Source organism: Euprymna scolopes, chromosome 10 (genome assembly GCF_053919585.1).
Source record: "Euprymna scolopes isolate OS-2025 chromosome 10, ASM5391958v1, whole genome shotgun sequence".
NCBI classification, from domain to species: Eukaryota; Metazoa; Mollusca; class Cephalopoda; order Sepiida; family Sepiolidae; genus Euprymna; species Euprymna scolopes.
In genome coordinates, this window is record NC_136491.1 from 70,034,426 (window position 1) to 70,047,121 (window position 12,696).

General features: G+C 33.2%; 1 protein-coding gene across 2 annotated transcripts in view; it reads right to left on the bottom strand.

Annotated features, from left to right (window-relative positions):
• The window catches only part of LOC145286084 (protein FAM219A-like), a 60,421-nt gene that overhangs the window by 3,002 nt on the left and 44,723 nt on the right, over positions 1 to 12,696 (bottom strand). For both annotated transcript variants that reach the window (XM_080134755.1, XM_080134756.1), the window contains exons 3-4: positions 7,982 to 8,063; positions 6,282 to 6,365 (exon numbers count right to left, since the gene is read on the bottom strand). In XM_080134755.1, the coding sequence (XP_079990881.1) occupies positions 6,282 to 6,365; positions 7,982 to 8,063 (166 nt within the window). The remainder of the gene's footprint in view (positions 1 to 6,281; positions 6,366 to 7,981; positions 8,064 to 12,696) is intronic.

A 12,696-nucleotide genomic window follows, 5' to 3' on the forward strand; every position in this document is an offset into this window, starting at 1 on the left:
TTTTAACAAGATTACACTGTTGTTGGATTTGGGGAGCTGTTTCAAATCTGTTTCTAAGACTGCAGATCTTGATAGAATTGTCTTCCCTGTAAGAAGAGGACGACCAGATTTAGAGGCATCACAAACACTGGCAGGGTTTTAATGCGTTTGTACAGTCATTTGTACCGTTTTCTCATTGGATTTCAAAGTTCAACAATTTGACCGTTGAAGACTCTACTAAACTCCTCCGCCAATTTTGGGTCTAAACACTTGAAATTTTAGATATAGGTTACTTGGACATGGATCTAACTTTATAATTTGATTTGAGCCCAAAACAATAAATATTAAGGGGTCATCATTGGGGTCAAAGTTAAAAAAGAATTGACCTCTTTGGTCTCTACCAATGTACTCAGCCAATTTTTAGTCTAAAGATTTGAAATTTTACATAAAGTGTATTCAAACATAGAGCAAACTTTTAATCAGTTTTTTTTTTTTGCTGAAAATTTGGCTTCCAAGGGGTCAAAGTTAAAAAGATTTGACCTTTGTGGTCTCTAGCAAATTATTAAGCCAATTTTGGGTTTAAACATTTGAAATTTTACATAAAGGGTAGTCAGACATGCAGCAAGCATTTTAATAATTTTTGGGTGAAAATTTGGCTTCCAAAAGGTCAAAGTTGACTATTGCAGACTCTACCAAACTCCTTTGCCAATTTTGGGTCTGAACACTTGAAATTTTAGATATAGGTTACTTGGACATGGGTCAAACATTTTAATTTTATTTGAGACCAAAACAATAAATGTTAAGGGGTCAAAATTGGAGTCAAATTAAAAAAAAAAAAAATTGACCTCTGCGGTCTCTACCAACTTTTCTTTATTGTTGTTAAGTAAGCCTATCATATAGAAAGGCATTGCCGTACACATGGACACTTTAATATATACACATGCACATAAAGTTATAAACAGTGCATAGGGCCTGAGCAAAGCCAGGCTGAACTACTACTGTAATATATATATATATATATATATATGCCACTATGAAATAATAGGAATCATTAAAAAAGAGCCAATAATAAAAGGAAAAAATAGGGAAGATAGCAGAGAAAGTAGAGAAAGGAGATAGAAACAATAAATACGGATACAGAAATACATATATAAATAGATAAAATAAATAAAAATGATGAATCTTCACATTTAAAAAAATAAATTTTCTATGGAAATGTAAAAGCATATAAATTATAGGCGCTATTAAAATTTTCATATTTCTCTGCCCCTTACCAAAAATATCACAGATATATATATATATATATATAAAAAGGTAAATGCGGCATGCGCATTTTTGTAGGTCTCCAAAAGGCTTTTTTCGCCGACCGTCCAGGGGGGGGGGGGTACTATTGCTTAAAAGTGATATGCCCTAGATAATAGTATCTACGATTTGGGAACGCGGGTCGTGTCTAGATTTATTTACAGCGACTTTTACAAAATTATTGCTATTTTGGCTTCTCGCGTGTTGATTCGGCTGTTTTGTATAAAAAGCGAAACTAATTGAAAGCTAAGACGCTGTTCTCGGCAATCGCGCCGCGAATGTAATCAATCAGCTTTAATGCGAGGAAAATTCCTTATATCAGATGATTGCTATTCAATTTGGACAATCCCTTTTTATGGGGAGTTGGTTTCTCCCCAACATCTTGGGGAAACAAAACCAGCCAAAGTTGAGTAAACAAAAAAAAAAAAAAAAAAAAAAAAGCTGCCCCCGCAGTAAATGTTAACTCCGTTACTTCTATTTGACCTCATTAATGGCACCTGTCAATTCAAACATCTTTCCGTTACTATTTCTTGGTCGGCGAACGGTTAACATCGCACGTTTTGTTTTTTTTTTCACTTTATTATTTTCCAACTGCGCCTCAAGGCTTCGACTTAGATTCTTCCTACTTACTTAACAAAATGATTTTTTATTATTCTTTTTTGATTTACCCAAAACCACACACACCTCCAAACACCCGTTTTGTTTGAATTCTTTATTTCACAAATTGAGCATTCTTTTTGTTTTCTAACAAAATTTTAAATTGGCTCATTTTATTAATTGTGTAAATGGTTTTCTCGTGGAAAGATGTACTGAATCTATCTGGCAAGTTTCATTTGAAATAGAGCATAAATAGATCTGAAAATGCTGGTTTCTTACCCCCCCCCTCTATCCCACGACACGTTACTACTTATAAAAGAACATGCTTGTCTAAGTAGCAAACTATGTCACGTGATGACCGTTTTTTCAAAAATGAAAACGCTGCATTTTTTTTTTTTTCAAGCAAAATCAATTCCTATTTGAATCCACAAAGGACATCTTTCTATAGCAGTTAAATTATGAATTTTGTAATTTCTTTTCTAGATGCAAGTGCTAATATATTTATTTCAGTTTTTAATCTTTATTTTCATTTCATTGTTTTATTAATTGTGTAAATGGTTTTCTCATGGAAAGATGTACCAAATCTATCTGGCAAGTTCCTTTCGAATATATATTTTTTATTTTATTTTATTTTTATTTATTTTTATTTTATTTATTTTTTTTTTTTCCATAGATTTTTCTTGTCTATAAATGTTTATATTTTCCAAGTTGATAGCATAATAGATTTTGCAATTGTTTTCATTTTCAATTGGTGAGAGGGGAATCTTTCACCTAACCCCCTCTTAAACACACCAAATGGACTTTTATTAAGTATAATACTTAATAATTCTTTTTTTTTTTTTTAATGGAGAGTAGAAAATGCATTGTGGATGAGTTATCGGCAGCTCCTATTACTCTTGTTTCTCTTTATTTGTCACTCAGTTCTCATTTTTAATGAGTGATTTTTCTGACAAAGGGAGAAAAAAAAAAAAAGCTGTTTTCTAGGTTGGCAGTATTTGTGAGTGAACAGCTGCCAGGGATGTCGGAAATTTTCTATTTCTATGTCTATCCTTGTAGCATTGTCACTAGTAAGGGTGCTGGAGGTAAACGTTTCATCTGGGCTGACGTTATCCGCCTGATAGTTAGGGACCCGAACCTTGGATTAACCACTAAGGAGGCGGTCCTACCACAGGTGCAAAGTACTGGGGCTGCTGTATTGCCATTTGGTGAATGGATTCTGGACCATACAGTAGCTTCTGGTGGGGCCTCTATGCCATATTAGTGGGTAATTGTTACGGCTTTACCTTTTTATGTGCTAAAAAAAAAAAAAAAAAAAGAATAAATAAATAAATAAAAATAATTCTTCATTTCTATTTCTCTCTTACTTTCCCTCTCTGTCCTGCTTCAGGCATGTCTGTCGACCTAGTCCATAAATCCCAAAACACCATCATGAAAAGTCTCAATAAAAAACACAATTAAACCTGGATCTCCAACTTCTAACGTAGACCCCCACTTACAGGTCTCCTTCTCTAACATCAGGGGTCTACGTTCTAACTTTCCAGAGGCTGAAACCCAATTACAGGAGACTAAACCAGACATTATTTCTAAGTGAAACTGGCATTGGACAGACCATTTCCCTAGATGAGTTTGTAACTAAAGTATACTCTAATTTAACTTCCAAATGTGACCCTCAAGATCGCCATGGGCATGGAATATGTGCCTATTCCAAAGATGGCTTTCCATGTGGTAGGGACATCTCCAGAGAAGATCCTAACTTACCCTATATGTGCTTCCAGGCTGCACTAGCTCAAACTACTGCATTTATATTTACTCTCTATCGCCCCCACGACAGCGGAGTTACTATCTTTAAAAGCATAACTCACTCAAACAAGACCGATGATGAGGGGAAGTTCTGTCATGATTTCTCCATTGCTTATGACTTCACTCAGATTGTTCACGAACCCACCCGTGTTCCCGATTCTGACGGCCAGTATGCAAGTCTCTTAGACCTCTTTCTCACAACTTGCCCTGAACTGTGTTCAGCTTCTGTTCTGTCTCCACTTGGATCTTCTGACCACTCAGTTGTATCAGTCAAGATAAAAAATGAAATGTAATAAGTCCCCAGATGTACTTCTCCATCGTACAGTATATCGATACGCTATGGCTGACTGGGATAGCTTCCGCACATTTATATCAGATCTACCTCATTCCATTCCATGTTTAAAAAGGATGTGTCTTCTATAGGATCAGACGTAACAGAATTGCTAATTGTAGGTATAGACCGTTTCATACCCTCGAAAAAATTCCAGCAAAAACCTAACAGCCAGCCGTGGTTCTCTCCGGAATGTGCTGCTGCCATTGCGCATAGAAATCACCTTTTCCATTGCTTCCAACGTAATAGATGTACTGAGACTAAAGCCGCTTTCAGAACTGCCAGCAACCACTGTAAAAAAGTAATAAAAAATGCAAGAGAGTTGTATGCTCAGTCCGACAAGTCCAAAGTAGCTGAGCAGCGGCTTGGTTCCCACCAGTTTTGGCAAATAGCAAACAGAATCTTGAACAGAAGCGTGTGCTCTATCCCAACTCTCATAAATGGAACTGAGGTAATCTCGTCAGCATCAGACAAAACCAAACTCTTTGCCAAGAACTTTGCAGCTAATTCTAACCTTTGCGACCAAGGCTGCCAACCCCCAATATTTCCTCCTGTATCAGAAAACATGCTATGTGATATACAAATATCTGTACGTAATGTTGCCAAGCTAATCAAAAACCTTGATTCCAGTAAAGCAACCGGCCCTGACGGTGTTCCAATTATAGTACTCAAAAGACTTCAACCAGAACTTGCGCCCATCCTTACAAAACTGTTTAAATGTTGTCTGAAGGAGAATTGCTTCCAGTCACCCTGGAAAATCTCATCAGTATGCCCTGTATTTAAGAATTCAGGTGATCGGTCATCTCCCTCACATTACAGACCAATAAGTCTCCTGTGCGTCATGAGTAAATTGCTGGAATCTGTGTTAAATAGAGAAGTAATCAACCATCTTAGCAAAAATAACCTTAGTGACACGCAATATGGTTTCCGTTCTGCTAGATCTACAGCAGATGTGCTTACAGTTATATCTCATAGGATTAGCGAATCTCTCGACAGAGGCTACCTTTCTAGGGCAATTGCTCTTGACATATCAAAGGCCTTTGATAGAGTATGGCATAAAGGTTTACTTCACAAAATCTCCAGCTATGGTATAGCTGGAAATATCTTCTCAATTATTAAATCATTTCTCTCAGATAGGTTCATAAGAGAAGTGGTTGATGGGCAGAAATCAGAAGCTCTTAGTATTAATGCTGGAGTCCCTAAGGGGTCCATCCTGGGCCCTACTCTCTTCCTGATCTATATTAATGATCTTCCAAATCATATCCTTACATCATTCGTAGACATCTATGTTGATGACACTATCTATGGTAGCACATCTAAGACCGTAAACGACCAAGTTCTCTGATTCTCTCTCCTCTGATCTTGAGCAAGTGGTACAATGGGGAAAGAGGTGGCTTGTTACTTTTAATGCATCTAAGACCAAGCTTTTATCTTGACATCATCAATGCTCTGATTCCCATCTGGCATCAATTGAAATGAATGGCTCTCGTCTTGAGGAGGCCTCATGTTTTGACAAGCTTCTGAGCTTGAACTTTACTCCTGATCTTAAATGGAACAAATACATTAAATCCGTTGCCAAGGCCACTGGAAAGATGGTGGGATCCTTCTATCGATCCAGTAGATATCTCACTGCTGATGCAATTCTCTATCTATATAAGAGCCAGGTGCGTTCAAGGATGGAGTACTGTTGCCACACCTGGGCAGGAGCTGCTAGAAAGGACTTATCCTGCCTTGATAGAGTTCAAAATAGACTTCATAGCCTTTTGGGGATGTCCTTTTCTCTTCCCTGCAACCTCTTTCTCACAGAAATGTTGCGAGTTTGTTTCTGCTTTATCGTTATTTTCATGGCAGGTGCTCGGCTGAGCTCCAATCTATGGTCCCCCCTTGCCAAACTTTCACAAGAAACACCCGTCTAGCAGAAAACACTATCACTAGTTTCCCCCACTCTTTATCTGTGCCTAAACCTAAGCGTAGATTCCATGAGCAAAGCTTCTTTCTTAGAACTGCACGCCTATGGAATTGTCTTCCGTTTTCCTGCTTTCCAGCCGACTAGAATATGGTTGTCTTCAAGTCTAACGTAAACAAGTTTTTGATGAGTCGTTCCATATAAGTAACAAATTTACCGAATCTCCATTACTATCGATTACTATATTGTCCAATTTCTACTGTACACTCTTTAACACTTATCCTTGAGTGACCTCTTGGCCTTGATAAGTGGTGATGCCTATGTAAAAAAAAAGAAAAAAAAAAAAAAAGAAAGAAAGAAACTTACCTATCATCGGACATAATCGCAACCAAAGGTTGTTGGTCTTGGCTGAGTGGACCACTGCAGTCATTTTTTGTAGGCACAGATAATCTGTCAAAAATAAATAAGTTTTGATTTTTCATTTAAATAATATTTTGGTTTCTCAGAATAGAAAACAAAACAGGTGTACAGATGGCCAGAACATCAACATTTTGAATTCTTATAAATCTTGATTGATCATCATTCAGTTTGAATTACATTCCCATGTAGTATATAAAATGATTGCAAAGTAGAGCAGAAAAAAGATTTGCCATTATCACCTTCAACTTACTCATCACTTTCTGTACTATTCATATAAAACAGACTTATCAAACTCAATTGTTGCAATTAACATGTGTCTTCTACAATTAATATAAAATATGATATAACATCTTAATAAAAAGAAAATTACAATTAATATGTTTACTTTATTACATTATGTATTTTTAATGGAAGTAATTCTACATATAAATATAGACACTTATTCAATTGCTTTTAAACTTTGTGACTTGTAAACTATACAAATGTATAATTAGATTTAAATTTAAAAAAAAAGTCAATTCATAATTCTAAGGTTTAAAGAAATCAATTCATAAAGTGAGATATATTCACTTTTTACATCTAGATCTTTTTCTGTTTATAAAATTGTATATGAAGAATTTTTAAAAGCAAGAAAAAAATATGCAATTTTGAGAATTGTTGTCTGTAAAATTATTGTATTTGGAATTTTTGTACCTAAAGTAGATTTAGTTCAGACTTTCATCTGAAGTCATTATTCTAGAGTCAAATGTAAAAGTTTGGGTTCTTCAATTGTAAAAAGATTAATACTGGCATATCCTCAACCCTTGTTAGCCAAGTTTCACTTTGCAATATCATCACTAGGGTTATATACAACAGCATATTCTTATTGTTTTCACTTAAGTATATATCCGACAGTTAATCAACCGAGAACCACATCACTCTCTATAAAAGCATAGAAGATATTAACAGATACACTCGAGAGTCAAAATAATAAGAATATGCTGTAATCATAGCCCTAATCATCACATTGCATACATATGCCTGATAGATTCTTTCCTTGCGTAACAGTGGTAACATTCTGCTGATTAGTAATGGTAGAAGTTCCCTGAACTTATACCATCCTTCTGTTATTTTCAACAGTATATCCTTCAACTTCTTTCACTCTTGCTGTGGTGCTTCTGGTAAGCCAACATCCATACAATGTGCTATAAATTATTTCAATACTAATAATATTGGTCCACAATGATCTTGTAGTTTTAATTTAAGAGGACTCATTTCAAGTTTTGTCTACCTAAAGAACTGTATCAAGTAAGAACGAGGTAATTCATTTAAAATGATATTGGCTAACAAAACTTGGTAACAAGTTTTTCATCTTATTTTCTATTGAAATTATATATTGTTTTGTAAATGGAGACTTATAATTGGACTGTGTACAAAGTTTAATGTTTATTTCATTTTTTTAAATTCATAGAACCAATATCAGGTTGGACTAAATACTTTGCAAAATTGTAGTGAACTTCAGTATTTATTTTTTTTTTTTTTATTATTTCTCTTTTTTAAATATTCCTGGATTAAAAAAGAAAACGAGAAGCTTGGAATTCACTTGATAACAATATTGCATGGAAGTTATTTTTAATGTTTAAAATTATGAGAAATGATGTCTTTACCTGTTCCTGGACAAAAATGATCGTTTGGGCTGTTGATCTATTGTTAAACTTTGGGCTTTTCGGGCGTATTCCCTCTGCCGTGCTAAAAACAAAAATGAAGTGTAGAAAAAGTCCACAATTGCATTATCAGACAAAATATAAATATAGTTATGATTAGAAATGTACACACACATTCTATATATCAGGTGTCTCAAAATTAACTATTTTGATGAAATCAATTTTTCTCAAAATATGTTCATGTTAAAAATTTATGCACAAAATTTTATCACTTTATGTGTCCTAAAAATTAATTTATTACAATTTTTTCAGCACCCTAAAATGATAAATATAGAAGAAAAAGTTTTTGTCTTAATTGCACATATTCAAAGAGCAAAAAAATAAAGTATGGTATAAGTTTCAAAAGAAATTTCATAAACTCTGACGTTTACTTTTGAATAAATTAAAAAAAAAAAAAAAAACAATCTGTGCACGAGGAAAAAGGTAGAGGATGAAAAGAGAACGTTTCCAGCAAAACTAAACCAAAAATTGTTTACAAATGAACCAACAACACCTTAAAAAAAGAAAAAAAAAAAAAAAAGAAAATCCAATAAGGTTCTTAATATGTTTATGACATCAATTTTTCCCCCCTTTAAGCCATGGTTATAAAAATGTTAGCAATAGACAGAGGCTACTAAGCTAATTATGGATTGCATAAAGCTTAGGAACATCACAATAATTAGCCAATACAGAATTGTGAAAATAGATACAATACACAGGATTTTGAGTTCTGTATTTTTGAAAAAAGGCTTAACACATTCAAATGTTTCATAAGGAAGAAGACTATATTTAGTGAGCATTATGGTACTCTGAATTAAAAATTTAAAATATTATGCAATACCATTTTATTAAGTGACAAAACAATTTTTATGTGCACTAAAGTCAATAGGCATGATTGCTGTATATGAGACTAACTGAGTTTATAGAATTGGAAAGAGATTCCACAGAAGTAAATGTATAGTTTGGAAGTTTCAAATTTAATAAAATTTTTGAGAAGCTACTATCATAAGCATTGTTTATCTAGATGTATTTCAACTGTTTTTAAAGCTTGTGAAGGACGGCATTGTTTATACTTTTATGTTCCAACTAGATGGTTCACCGTGCCATTACGCTCTAATTGTACAAGAGTACCTAAACCAGATTGACGGATTGATCAGGTCGGATCCAGAATTTGACCTCCACGTTCTCCAGACTGAACTCCTCAATTTCTTTGCTTTGTTTCACCAAAAGCAAAAGAAAACAGCTAATAATCTAGCTGAACTCCAAGAATGCAGATACAGCAGTTCAAAAAATAACACAGGAAATGCTTTTTAATGTTTTTAGAGCTGTTAAGGATAAATGAGGCACAGACAGCATATATGTTGAATAAATCATATTTTCTCATTTGTTTAGTCATTTCCCCGTGATCAAAATCGTGCCACTACACATAAAGCAATACAATTTTATGCATAGTGTATTTTTTACGAGGTGGACATATTTCAAAAAACAAGTTTTAGAATAATAATCGATTTCATCAACATAGTTGGTTAATTTTAGGATACCTTGTACACATACACACACACACACACATTCTGCACAAAGGATTGAATTCATAGCCCATCTGAAATTATCATGCAAATCGCATAAACTTCAATAATTCAAATTTGAAATATTTTCTGTCAGATTTTAGAAAAAAATCAATTTAAATATCAAAACAAAGCTTGAATGCAATTTTGAGGTAGTTCCAACATGATCCATTAAAGTCCTTGGATCTATTATAAAAACTTGTCTGAAGGTATATAATGTGAAAATAGAAAGAAAAAAAATCATCAATAATAAATCAACACCTATAATAGAACAAATAACAAATGCAAAAAAAATCTTTGAAGCATTTACATGTGACTCATCGTCTCAATAACAGCAGTTGGCAATCAATTATCCATTGATTTTGTTTACTTCAATCGATTCAATTTCATATGCTGTTATATTATTTACCACAAAGTGAGCAGAGATTTTGTGGTCATTTCATTATCTTCTATCTTGTAACAGTTTTATTAGCACTACCTACTGACCATAAAAAAAAAAAAAAAAAAAAAAAAAAAACTTTGGATCAGCACAGATTTCAAGAAGGGCCTATGTTGAAAGTCATATTTTACAAATCAAGGCACTTTAAGTTCTCAAAATGCCACCATTTTCTTTGTAAATGAATTTACTTTGAATTGAATCAATAAATAATATATACATAATATGAAGATGATTTTGTAGTTTGAAGCATTGTGCGAAGTGTGAGAGGGCTGTGTTTGAAGGCTGTGGCAATGTAGTTTATGTAGGAAAAATAATGAGAACATTGAAAGAATTTCAATAATTATCAATTATACATTTATTTTAAACATAGCATGTCATACAAGATAGTAGATTGTGAATTTCCCCAAATTTTCGAAAATATATCTCTTCGTCAGGGGGAGAAAAAGCATAAACAGTTCTCAAACATGACTACATTTTTTTTTTGAGCCAGTGCCAGAAGTTGGATTTAAGCGTGAGTCCCACAGTCAAGTCAACTCGCATATTTGTTGAGTCAGTTACCAGAAGATGAGTTTTGATTCAATAAGTCTTATGTAATATCTTAAATTATTATAATTTTTTTTTCTTTTTATATTTATTGATTTTTTTAACAGTTTGTTTCGTTTATAATTGTTCATTTAAAAGTGTAAATGTTTATATTGTATGCACGAAAAAGCTTGAAGCAGTCAATGTTGAGCTATTCCTGTTGCGCAGAGAAGATTGTATGTCTACACGCACACGCTATTATGCACAGTATGTATACCTACATGCTTGTGCACTTAATATTATATATTTTTTTTATTATTATTTTTTTCATATCAAATATTATTTAGTAGTCTACGTTTGTGATGGTAGATAATTATAAATTTGGGTTTAAAGTTGTGCTGTTCCTTATTACGGATTACATATATATAGAGAGAGTATATCTATTGATGTCATAAGTGGCAAGTATTGTGTGTAGTCATCTGGTGTTGTGCAGATGTCATATATGCATCAGTGTCTGCTGGTGTTGCAATTTCCATGTGTATCAACTACTGATAGTATTTGACAAATGTTGTCAGTTATTACAAGTATAGAAGGTGTTGTCCATGCGATTATATAAAAAAACTGCAATTTAGCTCTGCTCTATTGTTTCTTTATTAGCAGTGATGTTATATATGTTATTTTCCAAGAGTTTTATGCAAATAAAATAAACATGTTAACATTGCCAATAGGTCATTTCCAAAACTTGTGACCAGCGGGAGTGCTTTTCAAATGTTTGTTACCACTCTTCCATGAGGCATTATGTCATGAAATTTGGAAAACGATTAGGAGAAATCAAGCCCTTAAATATGGTTGGATAAAAACAAAAAAAAAAACTACCTAATATCCCCTTTTTTTGTCATGTTTAAGAAAACACTTCCACACGAGTATTGAACATTTTGATAAGTAAATCAATCCTTTTACTCTTTATGTATTAAAATTATAATTACATGTTTTATCTTTTTGTAGTAGCAATTTTTTAGTATCCGGAAAAAAAAAAAAAAAAAAATTGCTTCTATTTCAGCAAATTTCACCGTTTCATTGACTGTATCAGCTGTAATAGTTATAGTAACCGCAGCAATTTTATTGTTATTTTGGATTCCAAAACAAACATGAAAAGATTGAAAATATAAATATTAAAAATATCCTGAAATGTTTAGTTAGACATATTTTGATATCAGAATATACATATTACATAGAAAAATGTGAGCATGAAAAGTAATATGGTTAAGATTAAACTTAGAAAAGTAAAGTTGTAAAACTGGAAAAGAAAAAGACAAGATATTTATTACTTAAAATATTGCAGCATTAAGAATTTATATATAATGTTAAATTGAATTTTTAAAAATCCTAAATGCTGCAATATTTTAAGTTATAAATTTATTACATTTTTTAGCAGAATATCTTATTTTCTTTTACTAATTTTAACAAATAATCCTTAGCGTGCTCTTGTTCTGTCAGCCACTGGATAGAGGTCCTAAGTAATTCACAAATATTTTGATTGCCCACACTGAGGATTGAACCTTCAACTTTCACAATTGATTTTTCCCAGTACTCTAACCACTGCGCCACGGGTCCTTGCGGACAATTCTAGTACGAATTTTAGGAGCCTTAAACCTACTTTTTATTTCTAGTTGTAAATATCACCATTTATTACTAATTATTACTATATATTAATGTATATCTATCTCATATTTATTGTATATATTAATGTTTTTACTTGTTACTTGTATATATTATCTATTGTTTATAATTACGGGTTCCCATATTGTATTGAATTCTATAAGAGGTCTACTTAGTTGTTGGTTATTCCCCAGCATATGTGTTGCTCCTTTCAGTCTTACTCTCCACCGTTCTTTTGTGTTTGGTCCAGATTTCTTGGAGCTGATGTCATGCTCTCTGGAGAGTTGTTTCGGTGGAGGTTTTCTCTTAAACTGCCCATCTCCTCTTGATATGCACCGATACTACTACATATTGCTTTTGCTCGGTGTTGTAGGCAATGGACAATTCCTTTCTTTACATTATATGGATGGTGGGAGTTGTAGTTTAGATACTGTCCAGTGAAAGTTGGCTTTCGGTATACAGATGACATAAACCCCTGACCTGTGCGAGTTATC